The 24,756-nt window shown below is 43.0% G+C and overlaps 1 protein-coding gene across 1 annotated transcript in view; it reads left to right on the top strand.

The window, feature by feature from the left end:
- LOC124020941 (vacuolar protein sorting-associated protein 13C-like) overlaps positions 1 to 24,756 on the top strand; it is a 196,375-nt gene that overhangs the window by 9,145 nt on the left and 162,474 nt on the right. Inside the window, 10 exon segments of the mRNA XM_046336255.1 lie at positions 4,506 to 4,656; positions 5,558 to 5,674; positions 7,377 to 7,480; positions 7,772 to 7,939; positions 12,689 to 12,741; positions 12,783 to 12,915; positions 12,917 to 12,979; positions 12,982 to 13,052; positions 13,538 to 13,685; positions 15,188 to 15,296. Coding sequence (XP_046192211.1) covers positions 4,506 to 4,656; positions 5,558 to 5,674; positions 7,377 to 7,480; positions 7,772 to 7,939; positions 12,689 to 12,741; positions 12,783 to 12,915; positions 12,917 to 12,979; positions 12,982 to 13,052; positions 13,538 to 13,685; positions 15,188 to 15,296 — 1,117 coding nt within the window.

The following is a 24,756-nucleotide window of genomic DNA, read 5'->3' as shown; positions in this document are numbered from 1 at the left end:
ATAGAGGATGGAGTGAGAGCATTTAGAGTGAGAGCAGGGTCCTTAGTCTCAGTTCTAATCAGTCCTCCTAGAATTCAGTCCTTAGTCTCAGTTCTAATCAGTCCTCCTAGAATTCAGTCCTTAGTCTCAGTTCTAATCAGTCCTCCTAGAATTCAGTCCTTAGTCTCAGTTCTAATGAGTCCTCCTAGAATTCAGTCCTTAGTCTCAGTTCTAATGAGTCCTCCTAGAATTCAGTCCTTAGTCTCAGTTCTAATCAGTCCTCCTAGAATTCAGTCCTTAGTCTCAGTTCCAATCAGTCCTCCTAGAATTCAGTCCTTAGTCTCAGTTCCAATCAGTCCTCCTAGAATTCAGTCCTTAGTCTCAGTTCCAATCAGTCCTCCTAGAATTCAGTCCTTAGTCTCAGTTCCAATCAGTCCTCCTAGAATTCAGTCCTTAGTCTCAGTTCCAATCAGTCCTCCTAGAATTCAGTCCTTAGTCTCAGTTCCAATCAGTCCTCCTAGAATTCAGTCCTTAGTCTCAGTTCCAATCAGTCCTCCTAGAATTCAGTCCTTAGTCTCAGTTCCAATCAGTCCTCCTAGAATTCAGTCCTTAGTCTCAGTTCCAATCAGTCCTCCTAGAATTCAGTCCTTAGTCTCAGTTCCAATCAGTCCTCCTAGAATTCAGTCCTTAGTCTCAGTTCCAATCAGTCCTCCTAAATTCAGTCCTTAGTCTCAGTTCCAATCAGTCCTCCTAGAATTCAGTCCTTAGTCTCAGTTCCAATCAGTCCTCCTAGAATTCAGTCCTTAGTCTCAGTTCTAATCAGTCCTCCTAGAATTCAGTCCTTAGTCTCAGTTCTAATCAGTCCTCCTAGAATTCAGTCCCTGGCGTGTCAAATTGCTGCAGAGGGAGTTACACAGTTGGGTTGAAGTTGTTTAAGCTCTGCCTTAAAAAACAAAAATATAGGTTTTTGAATCAATACTAGTCTTTGTGTTGGCACACGTCTGGTTTTCACTCAGCTATTTCAGAACCAACGTGAGAAAAACAGAAATCCATAATAATCTTTAATGACATAGGTTAATCACTTTCCAGTCCTGTTTTACAGCTCCGTTTTAGTGTGGTGGCTGAGAAGGTTACTGGTGTTTGTGGAGGGCTGAGAAAAGGTTATAGGTGTTTGTCAGAGACCTTAGTCATGCAGCCTTTGCCTTGGACACTCACAAACACACTCACTCACTCACTCACTCACACACTCACTCACTCACTCACCACCACTCACACTCACACGCACACGCACACACACACACACTCTCTCCCGCTCTCTCCCATGGCCTCACACTGTGCAGTGATCCCTGAATAGACTTGATGATCTTGTTGCCATGTTGATATCAAGTCATTATGGTATGGATGTTGGATGAAAGGCCACAGGTTTACTGGATAAAATATATATATAGGATATAATTTTCTGAATCTTCCTTTTTTAAAATCTTAATAAATATCTCCCATGATAGGCTCATGTTAATAAACAGTTCAAGGAGAGTCATTGTAGTATTAGGATTGTGGGATCAGCAGTATGTCCCCAGTAGGATCCTAGTAGTAGTTAGACCCTAGAGTAGGATCCTAGTAGTAGTTAGACCCTAGAGTAGGATCCTAGTAGTAGTTAGACCCTAGAGGATCCTAGTATCCTAGTAGTCCTAGTGGTAGACCCTAGAGTAGGATCCTAGTAGTGGTTAGACCCTAGAGTAGGATCCTAGTAGTGGTTAGACCTAGAGTAGGATCCTAGAATAGTATCCTAGTAGTAGTTAGACCCTAGAGTAGGATCCTAGTAGTAGTTAGACCCTAGAGTAGGATCCTAGTAGTAGTTAGACCCTAGAGTAGGATCCTAGTAGTAGTTAGACCTAGAGTAGGATCCTAGTAGTAGTTAGACCCTAGAGTAGGATCCTAGTAGTAGTTAGACCCTAGAGTAGGATCCTAGTAGTAGTTAGACCCTAGAGTAGGATCCTAGTAGTGGTTAGACCCTAGAGTAGGATAGACCTAGAGTAGGACCCTAGAGTAGGATCCTAGTAGTAGTTGGACCCTAGAGTAGGATCCTAGTAGTGGTTAGACCCTAGAGTAGGATCCTAGTAGTGGTTAGACCCTAGAGTAGGATCCTAGTAGTGGTTAGACCCTAGAGTAGGACCCTAGAGTAGGATCCTAGTAGTAGTTAGACCCTAGAGTAGGATCCTAGTAGTAGTTAGACCCTAGAGACCCTAGGATCCTAGTAGTAGTTAGACCCTAGAGTAGGATCCTAGTAGTAGTTAGACCCTAGAGTAGGATCCTAGTAGTAGTTAGACCCTAGAGTAGGATCCTAGTAGTAGTTAGACCCTAGAGTAGGATCCTAGTAGTAGTTAGACCCTAGAGTAGGATCCTAGTAGTAGTTAGACCCTAGAGTAGGATCCTAGTAGTAGTTAGACCCTAGAGTAGGATCCTAGTAGTAGGTTAGACCCTAGAGTAGGATCCTAGTAGTGGTTAGACCCTAGAGTAGGATCCTAGTAGTGGTTAGACCCTAGAGTAGGATCCTAGTAGTGGTTAGACCCTAGAGTAGGATCCTAGTAGTAGTTGGACCCTAGAGTAGGATCCTAGTAGTAGTTAGGATCCTAGTAGTGGTTAGACCTAGGACCTAGAGTAGTATCCTAGTAGTAGTTAGACCCTAGAGTAGGATCCTAGTAGTAGTTAGACCTAGAGTAGGATCTAGTAGTAGTTAGACCCTAGAGTAGGATCCTAGTAGTAGTTAGACCCTAGAGTAGGATCCTAGTAGTAGTTAGACCTAGAGTAGGATCCTAGTAGTAGTTAGACCTAGAGTAGGATCCTAGAGTAGTTAGACCTAGTAGGATCCTAGTAGTGGTTAGACCCTAGAGTAGGATCCTAGTAGTGGTTAGACCCTAGAGTAGGATCCTAGTAGTGGTTAGACCCTAGAGTAGGATCCTAGTAGTGGTTAGACCTAGAGTAGGACCTAGAGTAGGATCCTAGTAGTAGTTGGACCCTAGAGTAGGATCCTAGTAGTAGTTAGACCCTAGAGTAGGATCCTAGTAGTAGTAGGATCCTAGTAGTAGTTAGACCTAGAGTAGGATCCTAGTAGTAGTTAGACCTGTAGGATCCTAGTAGTAGTTAGACCCTAGAGTAGGATCTAGTAGTAGTTAGACCCTAGAGTAGGATCCTAGTAGTAGTTAGACCCTAGAGTAGGATCCTGAGTAGTAGTTAGACCCTAGAGTAGGATCCTAGTAGTAGTTAGACCTAGAGTAGGATCTGTAGTAGTAGTTAGACCCTAGAGTAGGATCCTGTAGTGAGTTAGACCCTAGAGTAGGATCCTAGTAGTAGTTAGACCATAGAGTAGGATCTGTAGTAGTTAGACCCTAGAGTAGGATCCTAGTAGTAGTTAGACTCAGTAGTTGTAGTAGGATCATAGTAGTAGTTAGACTCGGTAGTTCTAGTAGGATCCTAGTAGTAGGTATCTGTATTGATGTAGTTTTAGTGGGATCCTAGTAGTAGTTCTAGTAGTAGGTATCTGTATTGATGTAGTTCTAGTAGGATCCTAGTAGTAGGTATCTGTATTGATGTAGTTCTAGTAGGATCCTAGTAGTAGGTATCTGTAGGTGACTCAGTAGTTCTAGTAGTATGTATATGTATTGATGTAGTTCTAGTAGGATCCTAGTAGTAGGTATCTGTATTGATGTAGTTCTAGTAGGATCCTAGTAGTAGGTATCTGTATTTATGTAGTTCTAGTAGGTATCTGTATTGATGTAGTTCTAGTGGGATCCTAGTAGTAGGTATCTGTATTGATGTAGTTCTAGTAGTAGGTATCTGTATTGATGTAGTTCTAGTGGGATCCTAGTAGTAGGTATCTGTATTGATGTAGTTCTAGTGGGATCCTAGTAGTAGGTATCTGTATTGATGTAGTTCTAGTAGTAGGTATCTGTATTGATGTAGTTCTAGTAGTAGGTATCTGTATTGATGTAGTTCTAGTAGTAGGTATCTGTATTGATGTAGTTCTAGTAGTAGGTATCTGTATTGATGTAGTTCTAGTAGTAGGTATCTGTATTGATGTAGTTCTAATGAGATCCTAGTAGTAGGTATCTGTATTGATGTAGTTCTAGTAGTAGGTATCTGTATTGATGTAGTTCTAGTGGGATCCTAGTAGTAGGTATCTGTATTGATGTAGTTCTAGTGGGATCCTAGTAGTAGGTATCTGTATTGATGTAGTTCTAGTAGTAGGTATCTGTATTGATGTAGTTCTAGTAGTAGGTATCTGTATTGATGTAGTTCTAGTAGTAGGTATCTGTATTGATGTAGTTCTAATGGGATCCTAGTAGTAGGTATCTGTATTGATGTAGTTCTAGTGGGATCCTAGTAGTAGGTATCTGTATTGATGTAGTTCTAGTGGGATCCTAGTAGTAGGTATCTGTATTGATGTGTCTCAGTCGTTCTAGTTGTATTGATTACGTATTAATATGTATTGGTACAGTATTTAACATGAATTAAGGTTGTATCTCCAGGTGGAGTTGTCGTCTCTAGACTTTCTCCTCCACACCAAAGCGCTCCTCTCCACCATCAACTATCTGAACACAGCCGTACCCCAGGAGCTGACAGCCTCCAAGGACAGAGAGGCCAAGAAACAGGTGGAGAAGGCTGGACAGGGGAAGACAGGTATACATTATGTTATACTATAATATACTTATATTATATATATATATATATATATATATATATATATATAAGTATAATATACTTTAATATACTACAATATACTGTACTGTTCTATAATTTACTATACTAAAATATCTAATGCTCTACTATAATATACCATAATATACCATAATATACTGTAATATAATATACTGTAATATACTGTAATATACTATAATATACCATACTGTATATAATATACCATACCATACGGGACTATACTATACCCTACTATAATATACTATACTGTAATATACTATAATATACAATAATATACTATAATATACCATAATGTATATAATATACCATACAGTACTATACTATACTATAATATACCATACTGTACTATACTATAATATACTATAATATACTGTAATATACTTTACCATATTATACTGTGCCATACTATAATTGACATACTTTAATGTACTATAATACACCAATCTGTACTATATTTAGTACTATATTACACCAGTCTGTACTATATTTAGTACTATAATACACCAGTCTGTACTATATTTAGTACTATATTACACCAGTCTGTACTATATTTAGTACTATAATACACCAGTCTGTACTATATTTAGTACTATAATACACCAGTCTGTACTATATTTAGTACTATAATACACCAGTCTGTACTATATTTAGTACTATAATACACCAGTCTGTACTATATTTAGTACTATATTTAGTACTATAATACACCAGTCTGTACTATATTTAGTACTATAATACACCAGTCTGTACTATATTTAGTACTATAATACACCACTCTGTACTATATTTAGTGTATGTTGGGCACCACATGGCCATTAAAGACTAGTATTATTAATGTCGTTTCGTTGTCCTCCTCCTTCAGTGTCGAAAGGACCAACAAACAGCAATGTGTTCACCTTCAAACTGTCTGCTGAACTGGGTTCCTTCCGTGTGGAGGTGTGTGATGACCGGCGGAACATCGCTGACATCACAATACAAGGTAAGATGTGACCAATCATCTGAAAGGAGACTTATTATTTTTTTGTGGGGGCGGGGGGAGGAGTTATGCTGCTTATAAACTTACATATCCAGTTTTGGAAAATGTCCTTCCAACGTTTATTTCAGTTATCTCTGCATGTCATTTACATACTGTGTATTGACAGTGTATTGACAGTGTATTGACAGTGTATTGACAGTGTATTGACAGTGTATTGACAGTGTATTGACAGTGTATTGACTGTATTGACTGTGTATTGACTGATCTGTCGTCAGGTATTGACTGTGTATTGACTGTGTATTGACTGTGTATTGACTGTGTATTGACTGTGTATTGGCTGTGTATTGGCTGTGTATTGGCTGTGTATTGACTGTGTATTGACTGTGTATTGACTGTGTATTGACTGTGTATTGACTGTGTATTGACTGTGTATTGACTGTGTATTGGCTGTGTATTGGCTGTGTATTGACTGTGTATTGACTGTGTATTGACTGTGTATTGACTGTGTATTGACTGTGTATTGACAGTGTATTGACAGTGTATTGACAGTGTATTGACAGTGTATTGACAGTGTATTGACAGTGTATTGACAGTGTATTGACTGTGTATTGACAGTGTATTGACAGTGTATTGACAGTGTATTGACAGTGTATTGACAGTGTATTGACAGTGTATTGACAGTGTATTGACAGTGTATTGACAGTGTATTGACAGTGTATTGACAGTGTATTGACAGTGTATTGACAGTGTATTGACAGTGTATTGACTGTATTGACTGTGTATTGACAGTGTATTGTCTGTGTATTGACAGTGTATTGACAGTGTATTGACAGTGTATTGACAGTGTATTGGCTGTGTATTGACTGATCTGTCGTCAGGTATTGACTGTGTATTGACAGTGTATTGACAGTGTATTGACAGTGTATTGACAGTGTATTGACAGTGTATTGACAGTGTATTGACAGTGTATTGACAGTGTATTGACTGTGTATTGACTGTGTATTGACTGTGTATTGACTGTGTATTGACTGTGTATTGACTGTGTATTGACTGATCTGTCGTCAGGTATTGACTGTGTATTGACAGTGTATTGACAGTGTATTGACAGTGTATTGACAGTGTATTGACAGTGTATTGACAGTGTATTGACAGTGTATTGACAGTGTATTGGCTGTGTATTGACTGATCTGTCGTCAGGTATTGACTGTGTATTGACAGTGTATTGACAGTGTATTGACAGTGTATTGACAGTGTATTGGCTGTGTATTGGCTGTGTATTGACTGATCTGTATTGACAGGTATTGACTGTGTATTGACAGTGTATTGACAGTGTATTGACAGTGTATTGACAGTGTATTGACAGTGTATTGACAGTGTATTGGCTGTGTATTGACTGTGTATTGACAGTGTATTGACAGTGTATTGACAGTGTATTGACAGTGTATTGGCTGTGTATTGACTGTGTATTGACTGTATATTGACTGTGTATTGACCGTGTATTGACTGTGTATTGACTGATCTGTCGTCAGGTATTGACTGTGTATTGACTGTGTATTGACAGTGTATTGACAGTGTATTGACAGTGTATTGACAGTGTATTGACAGTGTATTGACAGTGTATTGACTGTGTATTGACTGTGTATTGACTGTGTATTGACTGTGTATTGACTGTGTATTGACTGTGTATTGACTGATCTGTCGGCAGGTATTGATGGGTCGGTGCTGGTCCAGGCCAAAGAGACAATGGTGTTCGCCAGGCTCAGGGACATAGTGGTGCTGGATGTCGACCCCAAAACCATCCACAAAAAGGTTATTTTTATTTTTTATTGATAACTCTACTTTTTTTTGGTTTGTTTAGGTACTATTTTTATATATTTATTTATTTTACCTTTATTTTACCTTTATTTTACCTTTATTTTACTAGGCAAGTCAGTTAAGAACAAATTCTGGAACAGTGTGTTAACAGCCTACACCATTTTCTGTTATTACACGCATCGTTAGTGAGCTGAAGGGGTAGTTTGTAGTAATGTGGTCCGTTTTAATTTACAAGGGAGAGACTATATCATCGTCATACTGTACTGTCCTGGTGTGATCCTGTAGGCCGTCTCCATGGTGGGCGAGGAGGTGTTCAGCTTTCAGATGTCCCTGTATCCCAACGCTACGGAGGGAGAGGGTTACTCAGACACCTCCAAGGTGGACGGGAAGGTTACCATGAGGCTGGGCTGCATCCAGATCGTCTATCTGCACAAGTTCCTCATGTCTCTACTGGTGAGGAGAACCTCAGGGATGGGTATATCGAGAGCTGACAACAGGGTAGGGCTCAATTCCGTTATCAATTCCAGATCAATACAGGAAGTACACAGAAATTCCAATGACCTTGAATGCTTTTCAATCGAGGTTAAAATTAAAAATTAAAAAATAAATAACAAATGTAATTCAAGTGTTTTTACTTTCTGAATTGACTGGAATTTAAATGGAATTGGTCCCAACTGGAGAGGACATGTTGATATATCAACTTCCCCACTGAGTGGAACATGGTTTAATACCGTGCATGAGGGTTATGTCTGTGTCAGTTTCCTACACGCGGATGAAGCCTCTTCCTCCACTAAAACGTACTTTTTAATGGAGATTCTCTAAAGGTCATGATCTTAAATAGGTCCTCATCTTGGTCCAGGAAACCAGCTCTTTATGTTGCAGGGGAACGTTATTAGGATGTTTTGGTCGATTGGAGTCCTTTCATGTTACCAGGAAGCCTTAAAACATTATTTTAATTTCTTAAAAGTCTGTTTCCTTTATTGGTCTGTAAATCTGTTTTTCTCCAGGCCTCTTATAGCTACCAGTGTCCTCACTGTTTATATTTATCCTGTTATGTATTTGTTTATCTTTTGGTCTGTAAATCTGTGGTGTTTTCTCCAGGCCTCTTATAGCTACCAGTGTCCTCAGTATCTGTAAATCTGTGGTGTTTTCTCCAGGCCTCTTATAGCTACCAGTGTCCTCAGTATCTGTAAATCTGTGGTGTTTTCTCCAGGCCTCTTATAGCTACCAGTGTCCTCAGTATCTGTAAATCTGTGGTGTTTTCTCCAGGCCTCTTATAGCTACCAGTGTCCTCAGTATCTGTAAATCTGTCCTCAGTATGTTTGGTCTCCAGGCCTCTTATAGCTACCAGTGTCCTCAGTATCTGTAAATCTGTGGTGTTTTCTCCAGGCCTCTTACAGCTATCAGTGTCCTCAGTATCACTCTCTACTTATGAGGTACAGATTATGGCATGTTTTATAGCACTAAACTACAGATTATGGCACGCAGCACAGCACTAAACTACAGATTATGGCATTAAACTACAGATTATGGCATGCAGCACTAAACTACAGATTATGGCATGCAGCACTAAACTACAGATTATGGCACGCATTATGGCACGCAGCACTAAACTACAGATTATGGCATCGCAGCACTAAACTACAGATTATGGCACGCAGCACAGCTCTAAACTACAGATTATGGCACGCAGCACAGCACTAAACTACAGATTATGGCACGCAGCACAGCTCTAAACTACAGATTATGGCACGCAGCACAGCTCTAAACTACAGATTATGGCACGCAGCACAGCACTAAACTACAGATTATGGCATGCAGCTCTAAACTACAGATTATGGCACGCAGCACAGCACTAAACTACAGATTATGGCACGCAGCACTAAACTACAGATTATGGCACGCAGCACAGCTCTAAACTACAGATTATGGCACGCAGCACTAAACTACAGATTATGGCATGCAGCGCTCTAAACTACAGATTATGGCACGCAGCACAGCACTAATCTACAGATTATGGCTACAGATTATGGCAGCACAGCACTAAACTAGATTATGGCTAGCTCATTATGGCCCCTCTAAACAACTAAACCTCCTTGTTATGCGTTTTAAGTCGATGGTTGTGTGGGCGAAACCATAAAAACGAAAAGCATTCCTAGTTGCCATGCAGATACCTAGTTGCCATGCAGATACCTAGTTGCCATGCAGATACCTAGTTGCCATGCAGATACCTACATGAAAGCAGCAGAGAGGAAGTGGTAATTCAGTCCGGTAGTTTTTCAAGAGGTAGTCGGCGTTTCGGGTCCAAGCTTCACTGTTTTATGGCTGTGTTTTCAGAGCTCTCATCTCTAAGATATGACCCCATTTAACAGCGCTGACAGGTTATAGTCTGACAAATGGTCCCTTTATACAAACCAGGAAGTTAATCAGCATGATAGCAGACCCTCTCTCAATGAAAGATCTCTTCAATGAAAGATCTATTTATATAGAGATATATTTATATAGAGACAGAGTAGTTACTATATAATTACTATAGATATATTTATATAGAGTAGAGACAGAGTAGTTACTATATAATTACTATAGATATATTTATATAGAGAAGAGACAGAGTAGTTACTATATAATTACTATAGATATATTTATATAGAGTAGAGACAGAGTAGTTACTATAGCTTGATGTGTGATATATTTATATAGAGACAGAGTAGTTACTATAGCTTGATGTGTGATATATTTATATAGAGACAGAGTAGTTACTATAGCTTGATGTGTGATATATTTATATAGAGTAGAGACAGAGTAGTTACTATAGCTTGATGTGTGATATATTTATATAGAGACAGAGTAGTTACTATAGCTTGATGTGTGATATATTTATATAGAGTAGAGACAGAGTAGTTACTATAGCTTGATGTGTGATATATTTATATAGAGACAGAGACAGATGTAGTTACTATAGCTTGATGTGTAATATATTTATATAGAGTAGAGACAGAGTAGTTACTATAGCTTGATGTGTGATATATTTATATAGAGACAGAGTAGTTACTATAGCTTGATGTGTGATATATTTATATAGAGTAGAGACAGAGTAGTTACTATAGCTTGATGTGTGATATATTTACTATAGATGATAGATTTATATAGACAGAGTAGTTACTATAGCTTGATGTGTAATATATTTATATAGAGACAGAGTAGTTACTATAGCTTGATGTGTGATATATTTATATAGAGACAGAGTAGTTACTATAGCTTAATGTGTGATATATTTATATAGAGTAGAGACAGAGTAGTTACTATAGCTTATGTGTGATATATTTATATAGAGTAGAGACAGAGTAGTTACTATAGCTTGATGTGTGATATATTTATATAGAGACAGAGTAGTTACTATAGCTTGATGTGTGATATATTTATATAGAGACAGAGTAGTTACTATAGCTTGATGTGTGATATATTTATATAGAGACAGAGTAGTTACTATAGCTTGATGTGTGATATATTTATATAGAGACAGAGTAGTTACTATAGCTTGATGTGTGATATATTTATAGAGACAGAGTAGTTACTATAGCTTGATGTGTGATATATTTATATAGAGACAGAGTAGTTACTAGTAGAGACAGAGTAGTTACTATAGCTTGATGTGTGATATATTTATATAGAGACAGAGTAGTTACTATAGCTTGATGTGTGATATATTTTATATAGAGACAGAGTAGTTACTATAGCTTGATGTGTGATATATTTATATAGAGACAGAGTAGTTACTATAGCTTGATGTGTGATATATTTATATAGAGACAGAGTAGTTACTATAGCTTGATGTGTGATATATTTATATAGAGACAGAGTAGTTACTATAGCTTGATGTGTGATATATTTATATAGAGACAGAGTAGTTACTATAGCTTGATGTGTGATATATTTATATAGAGACAGAGTAGTTACTATAGCTTGATGTGTGATATATTTATATAGAGACAGAGTAGTTACTATAGCTTGATGTGTGATATATTTATATAGAGACAGAGACAGAGTAGTTACTATAGCTTGATGTGTGATATATTTATATAGAGACAGAGTAGTTACTATAGCTTGATGTGTGATATATTTATATAGAGACAGAGTAGTTACTATAGCTTGATGTGTGATATATTTATATAGAGACAGAGTAGTTACTATAGCTTGATGTGTGATATATTTATATAGAGACAGAGTAGTTACTATAGCTTGATGTGTGATATATTTATATAGAGACAGAGTAGTTACTATAGCTTGATGTGTGATATATTTATATAGAGACAGAGTAGTTACTATAGCTTGATGTGTGATATATTTATATAGAGTAGAGACAGAGTAGTTACTATAGCTTGATGTGTGATATATTTATATAGAGACAGAGTAGTTACTATAGCTTGATGTGTGATATATTTATATAGAGTAGAGACAGAGTAGTTACTATAGCTTGATGTGTGATATATTTATATAGAGACAGAGTAGTTACTATAGCTTGATGTGTGATATATTTATATAGAGACAGAGTAGTTACTATAGCTTGATGTGTGATATATTTATATAGAGACAGAGTAGTTACTATAGCTTGATGTGTGATATATTTATATAGAGTAGAGACAGAGTAGTTACTATAGCTTGATGTGTGATATATTTATATAGAGTAGAGACAGAGTAGTTACTATAGCTTGATGTGTGATATATTTATATAGAGACAGAGTAGTTACTATAGCTTGATGTGTGATATATTTATATAGAGTAGAGACAGAGTAGTTACTATAGCTTGATGTGTGATTTGTATATACACTATAGAACCTCAGAGTGTGTTAGTGTCTTCATGGTCTCTGTCTTCATGGTCTCTGTCCTGCTGTGTTAGTGTCTTCATGGTCTCTGTCCTGCTGTGTTAGTGTCTTCATGGTGTCTGTCCTATAGCTGTGTTAGTGTCTATAGCTTGATGGTGATATATTTATAGAGACTGTCCTGCTGTGTTAGTGTCTTCATGGTCTCTGTCCTGCTGTGTTAGTGTCTTCATGGTCTCTGTCCTGCTGTGTTAGTGTCTTCATAGTCTCTGTCCTGCTGTGTTAGTGTCTTCATGGTGTCTGTCCTGCTGTGTTAGTGTCTTCATGGTCTCTGTCCTGCTGTGTTAGTGTCTATCATGGTCTCTGACAGAGCCCCCTCCAGACTTTTCTGGATAACTTCCAGACGTGATAATTTATAGGCGTTGATGTGGCAGAGTAGTTACACTTGATGTGTGATTTGTATATACACTATACAGAACCTCAGCGCAGCAGAGAAGTCTCTGTCCTGCTGTGTCAGAGACTTTGCCCAGAAGAGCTTAGTGTCTCTCCATGGACGTCAAGCTGAAGGCCCCTCTCATCGTGTCTGTCCCTCAGTCCTCCATGGTCACACAATGCGTTTGTGGTGGACCTGGGGCTCATCACCGTGGGCAACAGTTTCAGTCTGATGTCGGTCTGAAGGGTTCTTGGTCCTGTCCTGTTGTGTTGGACACCATGGATGTCAAACTCACTCAGCTCAAACTGTCCAGGTATTAGAGGTGTGTGTGTGTGTGTGTGTGTGTGTCTGTCCTGCTGTGTTAGTGTCTTCATGGTGTCTGTATTTATGTCTTCATGCTCTGTCCTGCTGTGTTAGTGTCTGTCCTTCGTGCGTGTGTGCGTGTGTGAAGGCGTGTGAGACTTTGCGTGTGTGTGTGCGTGTGTCGTGTCACACAATGCGTGTGTGCGTGTGTGTGTGTGGGCAACAGTTTGTCTGATGTGTGAAGTGTGTGTGTGTGGACACCATGGATGTGTGTGCTGTGTCCAGGTATGAGTGTGTGTGTGTGTGTGTGTGTGTGTGTGTGTGTGTGTGTGTGTGTGTGTGTGTGTGTGTGTGTGTGTGTGTGTGTGTGTGTGAACGTTGTCTGTCATTTATTCTTTCTTTCATGCTCCTTGAGCCGGATTGTTAGCGTACTCATTTGAAGTGAGTGTGTGTGTCCTCTGATTGGGTAATCCCACTTCATTCATCTCTCCGTAGGACCACGCTGAAACAAGGCTCCCCACAGACAGACATCGAGATCCTTCAGCCAATCAATTTAGAGTTTCTGGTCAAACGGAACCTGGCCTCTTCCTGGTACAACAAGATCCCTGGAGTAGAGGTTCAAGGAATGCTCAAGTCTATGAATGTAGGTTTACTGACCCTACCACTGACCCTAACACCCTGACCCTAACTGACCCTACCACTGACCCACTAACACTGACCCTAACACTGACCCTAACACCCTGACCCTAACACTAACACTGACCCTAACACTGACCCTAACACTGACCCTACCACTGACCCTACCCCTGACCCTAACACTGACCCTGACCCTAACCCTGACCCTAGCCCTAGAGTAACGGTCTAAGGAGAACTCAAGTCTATGAATGTAGGAGCATCTTCCATTGTATTTATTTTCAGAAAATGTTTCCACTTCCACTGACAGCTGGTGGTTTTCTAGAAACACAGAAGTTGCCTTCTAGGAGGACAGGTCTGCCTAGAAACACAGAAGTTGCCTTCTAGGAGGACAGGTCTGCCTAGAAACACAGAAGTTGCCTTCTAGGAGGACAGGTCTGCCTAGAAACACAGAAGTTGCCTTCTAGGAGGACAGGTCTGCCTAGAAACACAGAAGTTGCCTTCTAGGAGGACAGGTCTGCCTAGAAACACAGAAGTTGTCTTCTAGGAGGACAGGTCTGCCTAGAAACACAGAAGTTGCCTTCTAGGAGACAGGTCTGCCTAGAAACACAGAAGTTGACTTCTAGGAGGACAGGTCTGCCTAGAAACACAGAAGAAGTTGCCTTCTAGGAGGACAGGTCTGCCTAGAAACACAGAAGTTGCCTTCTAGGAGGACAGGTCTGCCTAGAAACACAGAAGTTGTGGAGGACAGGTCTGCCTAATGGGATCTTTGTATAAACACAGAAGGTCTGCTGCTAGAAACAGACAGCCTTCTAGGAGGACAGGTTGCCTAGATCTCAGGATCTGCCTAGAAACACAGATATAGTTGTATAAATAGGAGGACAGGTCTGCCTAGAAACACAGATGTTTGATCTCAATGGGATCTAGTTGTATAAATAAAGGTCTGCCTAGAAACACAGATGTTTGATCTCAATGTTGGATCTAGTTGTATAAATAGAGGACAGGTCTGCCTAGAAACACAGATGTTTGATCTGCAATGGGATCTAGTCTGTATAAATAAAACACAGGTCTGCCTAGAAACACAGATGTTTGATCTCAATGGGATCTAGTTGTATAAATAAAGGTCTGCCTAGAAACACAGATGTTTGATCTCAATGGGATCTAGTTGTATAAATAAAGGTCTGCCTAGAAACACAGATGTTTGATCTCAATGGGATCTAGTTGTATAAATAAAGGTCTGCCTAGAAACACAGATGTTTGATCTCAATGGGATCTAGTAGAGAAAGGTCTGCCTAGAAACACAGATGTTTGATCTCAATGGGATCTAGTTGTATAAATAAAGGTCTGCCTAGAAACACAGATGTTTGATCTCAATGGGATCTAGTTGTATAAATAAAGGTCTGCCTAGAAACACAGATGTTTGATCTCAATGGGATCCAGTTGTATAAATAAAGGTAGAGGCGACATCAGCACCAAATCAAGATGTTTTCTTTTTTAATCTCCTCCCTCCAGATGGCTCTCGGTCAGGAGGACTTTGGTGTCCTGATGAAGACACTGAGGGAGAACATCGGAGAGGGCAGCAAAGAGCACGTCCTGGATGTCAACAAACAAGTAGCCCGAGGTGGGTCCTAGTGTCTTACACACTGTAACTAGGGCCTGGAGGTAGGTCCTAGTGTCTTACACACTGTAACTAGGGCCTGGAGGTGAGTCCTAGTGTCTTACACACTGTAACTAGGGCCTGGAGGTGGGTCCTAGTGTCTTATAACTAGGGCCTGGAGGTGGGTCCTAGTGTCTTACACACTGTAACTAGGGCCTGGAGGTAGGTCCTAGTGTCTTACACACTGTTTGACTAACTAGGGCCTGGAGGTAGATCCTAGTGTCTTACACACTGTAACTAGGGCCTGGAGGTAGGTCCTAGTGTCTTACACACCAAACACACTGTAACTAGGGCCTGGAGGTAGATCCTAGTGTCTTACACACCAAACACACTGTAACTAGGGACTGGAGGTGTTCCTAGTGTCTTACACACCAAACACACTGTAACTAGGGCCTGGAGGTAGATCCTAGTGTCTTACACACCAAACACACTGTAACTAGGGTCCTAGTGGAGGTGGGTGGGTCCTAGTCCTACACTGAACTGTGTTGTCTTACACACACACACTGTAACTAGGGCCTGGAGGTGGGTCCTAGTGTCTTACACACTGTAACTAGGGCCTGGAGGTAGGTCCTAGTGTCTTACACACTGTAACTAGGGCCTGGAGGTAGATCCTAGTGTCTTACACACTGTAACTAGGGCCTGGAGGTAGGTCCTAGTGTCTTACACACCAAACACACTGTAACTAGGGCCTGGAGGTAGGTCCTAGTGTCTTACACACCAAACACACTGTAACTAGGGCTAGGCCTGGAGGTGGGCCTGGAGGTAGATCCTAGTGTCTTACACACCAAACACACTGTAACTAGGGCCTGGAGGTAGATCCTAGTGTCTTACACACCAAACACACTGTAACTAGGGCCTGAGGTAGATCCTAGTGTCTTACACACCAAACACACTGTAACTAGGGCCTGGAGGTAGATCCTAGTGTCTTACACACCAAACACACTGTAACTAGGGCCTGGAGGTAGATCCTAGTGTCTTACACACCAAACACACTGTAACTAGGGCCTGGAGGTAGATCCTAGTGTCTTACACACTGTAACTAAGGTAGATCAGTGTCTTACTGTAACTAGGGCCTGGAGGTAGATCCTAGTGTCTTACACACCAAACACACTGTAACTAGGGCCTGGAGGTAGATCCTAGTGTCTTACACACCAAACACACTGTAACTAGGGCCTGGAGGTAGATCCTAGTGTCTTACACACCAAACACACTGTAACTAGGGCCTGGAGGTAGATCCTAGTGTCTTACACACTGTAACTAGGGCCTGGAGGTAGATCTTACACACTGAGGTAGGTCCTAGTGTCTTACACACCAAACAGTGTCTTACTGTAACTAGGGCCTGGAGGTAGATCCTAGTGTCTTACACACTGTAACTAGGGCCTGGAGGTAGATCCTAGTGTCTTACACACCAAACACACTGTAACTAGGGCCTGGAGGTAGATCCTAGTGTCTTACACACCAAACACACTGTAACTAGGGCCTGGAGGTAGATCCTAGTGTCTTACACACTGTAACTAGGGCCTGGAGGTAGATCCTAGTGTCTTACACACTGTAACTAGGGCCTGGAGGTAGATCCTAGTGTCTTACACACCAAACACACTGTAACTAGGGCCTGGAGGTAGATCCTAGTGTCTTACACACCAAACACACTGTAACTAGGGCCTGGAGGTAGATCCTAGTGTCTTACACACCAAACACACTGTAACTAGGGCAGGTAGATCCTAGTGTCTTACACAAAACACACTGTAACTAGGGCCTGGAGGTAGATCCTAGTGTCTTACACACTGTAACTAGGGCCTGGAGGTAGATCCTAGTGTCTTACACACCAAACACACTGTAACTAGGGCCTGGAGGTAGATCCTAGCTTACTGGAGGTAGATCCTAGTGTCTTACACACTGTAACTAGGGCCTGGAAACACACACACCAAACACACTGTAACTAGGGCCTGGAGGTGGGTCCTAGTGTCTTCTAACTAGGGCCTGGAGGTCTTGTCTTACACACTGTAACTAGGGCCTGGAGGTAGATCCTAGTGTCTTACACACTGTAACTAGGGCCTGGAGGTAGATCCTAGTGTCTTACACACTGTAACTTACCTAGTGTCTTACACACCAAACACACTGTAACTAGGGCCTGGAGGTAGATCCTAGTGTCTTACACACCAAACACACTGTAACTAGGGCCTGGAGGTAGATCCTAGTGTCTTACACACCAAACACACTGTAACTAGGGCCTGGAGGTAGATCCTAGTGTCTTACACACTGTAACTAGGGCCTGGAGGTAGATCCTAGTGTCTTACACACACTGTAACTAGGGCCTGGAAACACACTGTAACTAGGGCCTGGAGGTAGATCCTAGTGTCTTACACACCAAACACACTGTAACTAGGGCCTGGAGGTGATCCTAGTGTCTTACACACCAAACACACTGTAACTAGGGCCTGGAGGTGATCCTAGTGTCTTACACACTGTAACTAGGGCCTGGAGGTAGATCCTAGTGTCTTACACACCAAACACACTGTAACTAGGGCCTGGAGGTAGATCCTAGTGTCTTACACACCAAACACACTGTAACTAGGGCCTGGAGGTAGATCCACACACTGTAGTGTCTTGTCTTACACACCAAACACACTGTAACTAGGGCCTGGAGGTAGATCCTAGTGTCTTACACACCAAACACACTGTGGAACTTAGGGGCCTGGAGGTAGATCCTAGTGTCTTACACACTGTAACTAGGGCCTGGAGGTAGATCCTAGTGTCTTACACACCAAACACACACACTGTAACTAGGGCCTGGAGGTAGATCCTAGTGTCTTAAACACACTGTAACTAGGGCCTGGGGGTAGATCCTAGTGTCTGTAACTAGGGCCTGGAGGTAGATCCTAGTGTCTTACACACCAAACACACTGTAACTAGGGCCTGGAGGTAGATCCTAGTGTCTTACACACCAAACACACTGTAACTAGGGCCTGGAGGTAGATCCTAGTGTCTTACACACTGTAACTAGGGCCTGGAGGTAGATCCTAGTGTCTTACACACCAAACACACTGTAACTAGGGCCTGGAGGTAGATCCTAGTGTCTTACACACTGTAACTAGGGCCTGGAGGTAGATCCTAGTGTCTTACACACTGTAACTAGGGCCTGGAGGTAGATCCTAGTGTCTTACACACCAAACACACTGTAACTAGGGCCTGGAGGTAGATCCTAGTGTCTTACACACCAAACACACTGTAACTAGGGCCTGGAGGTAGATCCTAGTGTCTTAACACACCAAACACACTGTAACTAGGGCCTGGAGGTAGATCCTAGTGTCTTACACACCAAACACACTGTAACTAGGGCCTGGGGTGGGTCCTAGTGTCTTACACACCAAACACACTGTAACTAGGGCCTGCCTGTGTCTTACACACTGGGGCCTGGAGAGATCCTGCTGTGTCTTACACACTGTAACTAGGGCCTGGAGGTAGATCCTAGTGTCTTACACACCAAACACACTGTAACTAGGGCCTGGAGGTAGATCCTAGTGTCTTACACACTGTAACTAGGGCCTGGAGGTAGATCCTAGTGTCTTACACACCAAACACACTGTAACTAGGGCCTGGAGGTAGATCCTAGTGTCTTACACACCAAACACACTGTAACTAGGGCCTGGAGGTAGATCCTAGTGTCTTACACACCTAGGGCCTGGAGGTAGATCCTAGTGTCTTACACACTGTAACTAGGGCCTGGAGGTAGATCCTGTCTTAGTGTCTTACACACCAAACACACTGTAACTAGGGCCTGGAGGTAGATCCTAGTGTCTTACCTGTAACTAGGGCCTGGAGGTGGATCCTAGTGTCTTACACACACTGTAACTAGGGCCAAACACACTGTAACTAGGGCCTGGAGGTAGATCCTAGTGTCTTACACTACCAAACACACTGTAACTAGGGCCTGGAGGTAGATCCTAGTGTCTTACACACCAAACACACTGTAACTAGGGCCTGGAGGTAGATCCTAGTGTCTTACACACTGTAACTAGGGCCTGGAGGTAGATCCTAGTGTCTTACACACCAAACACACTGTAACTAGGGCCTGGAGGTAGATCCTAGTGTCTTACACACCAAACACACTGTAACTAGGGCCTGGAGGTAGATCCTAGTGTCTTACACACCAAACACACTGTAACTAGGGCCTGGAGGTAGATCCTAGTGTCTTACACACCAAACACACTGTAACTAGGGCCTGGAGGTAGATCCTAGTGTCTTACACACCAAACACACTGTAACTAGGGCCTGGAGGTAGATCCTAGTGTCTTACACACCAAACACACTGTAACTAGGGCCTGGAGGTGGGTCCTAGTGTCTTACACACCAAACACACTGTAACTAGGGCCTGGAGGTAGATCCTAGTGTCTTACACACTGTAACTAGGGCCTGGAGGTAGATCCTAGTAACTAGGGCCTGGAGGTAGATCCTAGTGTCTTACACACTGTAACTAGGGCCTGGAGGTAGATCCTAGTGTCTTACACACAAACACAAACACACTGTAACTGGAGGGCCTGGGGTAGATCCTAGTGTCTTACACACTGTAACTAGGGCCTGGAGGTAGATCCTAGTGTCTTACACACCAAACACACTGTAACTAGGGCCTGGAGGTAGATCCTAGTGTCTTACACACCAAACACACTGTAACTAGGGCCTGGAGGTAGATCCTAGTGTCTTACACACCAAACACACTGTAACTAGGGCCTGGAGGTAGATCCTAGTGTCTTACACACTGTAACTAAACTTACACACTGTAACTAGGGCCTGGAGGTAGATCCTAGTGTCTTACACACCAAACACTGGACTGTAACTAGGGCCTGGAGGTAGATCCTAGTGTCTTACACACTGTAACTAGGGCCTGGAGGTAGATCCTAGTGTCTTACACACTGTAACTAGGGCCTGGAGGTAGATCCTAGTGTCTTACACACTGTAACTAGGGCCTGGAGGTAGATCCTAGTGTCTTACACACCAAACACACTGTAACTAGGGCCTGGAGGTAGATCCTAGTGTCCTACCAAACACACTGTAACTAGGGCCTGGAGGTGGGTCCTACCTACCAAACACACTGTAACTAGGGCCTGGAGGTAGATCCTAGTGTCTTACACACTGTAACTAGGGCCTGGAGGTAGATCCTAGTGTCTTACACACCAAACACACTGTAACTAGGGCCTGGAGGTAGATCCTAGTGTCTTACACACTGTAACTAGGGCCTGGAGGTAGATCCTAGTGTCTTACACACTGTAACTAGGGCCTGGAGGTAGATCCTAGTGTCTTACACACTGTAACTAGGGCCTGGAGGTGGGTCCTAGTGTCTTACACACCAAACACACTGTAACTAGGGCCTGGAGGTAGATCCTAGTGTCTTACACACTGTAACTAGGGCCTGGAGGTAGATCCTAGTGTCTTACACAAACACACTGTAACTAGGGCCTGGAGGTAGATCCCAGTGTCTTACACACCAAACACACTGTAACTAGGGCCTGGAGGTAGGTCCTAGTGTCTTACACACCAAACACACTGTAACTAGGGCCTGGAGGTAGATCCTAGTGTCTTACACACCAAACACACTGTAACTAGGGCCTGGAGGTAGATCCTAGTGTCTTACACACCAAACACACTGTAACTAGGGCCTGGAGGTAGATCCTAGTGTCTTACACACCAAACACACTGTAACTAGGGCCTGGAGGTGGGTCCTAGTGTCTTACACACCAAACACACTGTAACTAGGGCCTGGAGGTAGATCCTAGTGTCTTACACACCAAACACACTGTAACTAGGGCCTGGAGGTAGATCCCAGTGTCTTACACACCAAACACACTGTAACTAGGGCCTGGAGGTGTCCTAGTGTCTTACACACAAACACACTGTAACTAGGGCCTGGAGGTAGATCCTAGTGTCTTACACACCAAACACACTGTAACTAGGGCCTGGAGGTAGATCCTAGTGTCTTACACACCAAACACACTGTAACTAGGGCCTGGAGGTAGATCCTAGTGTCTTACACACCAAACACACTGTAACTAGGGCCTGGAGGTGTCTTGTCTTACACACCAAACACACTGTAACTAGGGCCTGGAGGTAGATCCTAGTGTCTTACACACTGTAACTAGGGCCTGGAGGTAGATCCTAGTGTCTTACACACCAAACACACTGTAACTAGGGCCTGGAGGTAGATCCTAGTGTCTTACACACCAAACACACTGTAACTAGGGCCTGGAGGTAGATCCTAGTGTCTTACACACTGTAACTAGGGCCTGGAGGTAGATCCTAGTGTCTTACCACACACTGTAACTAGGGCCTGGAGGTAGATCCTAGTGTCTTACACACTGTAACTAGGGCCTGGAGGTAGATCCTAGTGTCTTACACACCAAACACACTGTAACTAGGGCCTGGAGGTAGATCCTAGTGTCTTACACACCAAACACACTGTAACTAGGGCCTGGAGGTAGATCCTAGTGTCTTACACACTGTAACTAGGGCCTGGAGGTAGATCCTAGTGTCTTACACACTGTAACTAGGGCCTGGAGGTAGATCCTAGTGTCTTACACACTGTAACTAGGGCCTGGAGGTAGATCCTAGTGTCTTACACACTGTAACTAGGGCCTGGAGGTAGATCCTAGGGCCTGGAGGTAGATCCTAGTGTCTTACACACTGTAACTAGGGCCCGGAGGTAGATCCTAGTGTCTTACACACCAAACACACTGTAACTAGGGCCTGGAGGTAGATCCTAGTGTCTTACACACTGTAACTAGGGCCTGGAGGTAGATCCTAGTGTCTTACACACTGTAACTAGGGCCTGGAGGTAGATCCCAGTGTCTTACACACCAAACACACTGTAACTAGGGCCTGGGGGTAGATCCTAGTGTCTTACACACTGTAACTAGGGCCTGGAGGTAGATCCTAGTGTCTTACACACCAAACACACTGTAACTAGGGCCTGGAGGTAGATCCTAGTGTCTTACACACCAAACACACTGTAACTAGGGCCTGGAGGTAGATCCTAGTGTCTTACACACTGTAACTAGGGCCTGGAGGTAGATCCTAGTGTCTTACACACTGTAACTAGGGCCTGGAGGTAGATCCTAGTGTCTTACACACTGTAACTAGGGCCTGGAGGTAGGATCCTAGTGTCTTACACACTGTAACAAACACACTGTAACTAGGGCCTGGAGGTAGATCCTAGTGTCTTACACACTGTAACTAGGGCCTGGAGGTAGATCCTAGTGTCTTACACACTGTAACTAGGGCCTGGAGGTAGATCCTAGTGTCTTACACACCAAACACACTGTAACTAGGGCCTGGAGGTGGGTCCTAGTGTCTTACACACCAAACACACTGTAACTAGGGCCTGGAGGTGGGTCCTAGTGTCTTACACACCAAACACACTGTAACTAGGGCCTGGAGGTGGGTCCTAGTGTCTTACACACCAAACACACTGTAACTAGGGCCTGGGGGTAGATCCCAGTGTCTTACACACCAAACACACTGTAACTAGGGCCTGGAGGTGGGTCCTAGTGTCTTACACACTGTAACTAGGGCCCGGAGGTAGATCCTAGTGTCTTACACACTGTAACTAGGGCCCGGAGGTAGATCCTAGTGTCTTACACACCAAACACACTGTAACTAGGGCCTGGAGGTAGATCCTAGTGTCTTACACACTGTAACTAGGGCCTGGAGGTAGATCCTAGTGTCTTACAACAGGGCCTGTAATCTAGGGTCCTGTAACTAGGTAGATCCTAGTGTCTTACACACCAAACACACTGTAACTAGGGCCTGGAGGTAGATCCTAGTGTCTTACACACTGTAACTAGGGCCTGGAGGTAGATCCTAGTGTCTTACACACCAAACACACTGTAACTAGGGCCTGGAGGTAGATCCTAGTGTCTTACACACCAAACACACTGTAACTAGGGCCTGGAGGTGGGTCCTAGTGTCCTACACACCAAACACACTGTAACTAGGGCCTGGAGGTAGATCCTAGTGTCTTACACACCAAACACACTGTAACTAGGGCCTGGAGGTGGGTCCTAGTGTCTTACACACCAAACACACTGTAACTAGGGCCTGGAGGTAGATCCTAGTGTCTTACACACTGTAACTAGGGCCTGGAGGTAGATCGTAGTGTCTTACACACTGTAACTAGGGCCTGGAGGTAGATCCTAGTGTCTTACACACTGTAACTAGGGCCTGGAGGTAGATCCTAGTGTCTTACACACTGTAACTAGGGCCTGGGGGTAGATCCTAGTGTCTTACACACCAAACACACTGTAACTAGGGCCTGGGGGTAGATCCTAGTGTCTTACACACCAAACACACTGTAACTAGGGCCTGGGGGTAGATCCTAGTGTCTTACACACCAAACACACTGTAACTAGGGCCTGGAGGTAGATCCTAGTGTCTTACACACTGTAACTAGGGCCCGGAGGTAGATCCTAGTGTCTTACACACCAAACACACTGTAACTAGGGCCTGGAGGTAGATCCTAGTGTCTTACACACTGTAACTAGGGCCTGGAGGTAGATCCTAGTGTCTTACACACTGTAACTAGGGCCTGGAGGTAGATCCTAGTGTCTTACACACTGTAACTAGGGCCTGGAGGTGGATCCTAGTGTCTTACACACCAAACACACTGTAACTAGGGCCTGGAGGTAGATCCTAGTGTCTTACACACTGTAACTAGGGCCTGGAGGTAGATCCTAGTGTCTTACACACTGTAACTAGGGCCTGGAGGTAGATCCTAGTGTCTTACACACCAAACACACTGTAACTAGGGCCTGGAGGTGGGTCCTAGTGTCTTACACACCAAACACACTGTAACTAGGGCCTGGAGGTGGGTCCTAGTGTCTTACACACCAAACACACTGTAACTAGGGCCTGGAGGTGGGTCCTAGTGTCTTACACACCAAACACACTGTAACTAGGGCCTGGGGGTAGATCCCAGTGTCTTACACACCAAACACACTGTAACTAGGGCCTGGAGGTGGGTCCTAGTGTCTTACACACCAAACACACTGTAACTAGGGCCTGGAGGTAGATCCCAGTGTCTTACACACCAAACACACTGTAACTAGGGCCTGGAGGTAGGTCCTAGTGTCTTACACACCAAACACACTGTAACTAGGGCCTGGAGGTGGGTCCTAGTGTCTTACACACCAAACACACTGTAACTAGGGCCTGGAGGTGGGTCCTAGTGTCTTACACACCAAACACACTGTAACTAGGGCCTGGAGGTAGATCCTAGTGTCTTACACACCAAACACACTGTAACTAGGGCCTGGAGGTAGATCCTAGTGTCTTACACACTGTAACTAGGGCCTGGAGGTAGATCCTAGTGTCTTACACACTGTAACTAGGGCCCGGAGGTAGATCCTAGTGTCTTACACACCAAACACACTGTAAC

The sequence above is a fragment of the Oncorhynchus gorbuscha genome, unplaced genomic scaffold (genome assembly GCF_021184085.1).
Source record: "Oncorhynchus gorbuscha isolate QuinsamMale2020 ecotype Even-year unplaced genomic scaffold, OgorEven_v1.0 Un_scaffold_1000, whole genome shotgun sequence".
NCBI classification, from domain to species: Eukaryota; Metazoa; Chordata; class Actinopteri; order Salmoniformes; family Salmonidae; genus Oncorhynchus; species Oncorhynchus gorbuscha.
This window is presented reverse-complemented; position numbering and strand designations above follow the sequence as displayed.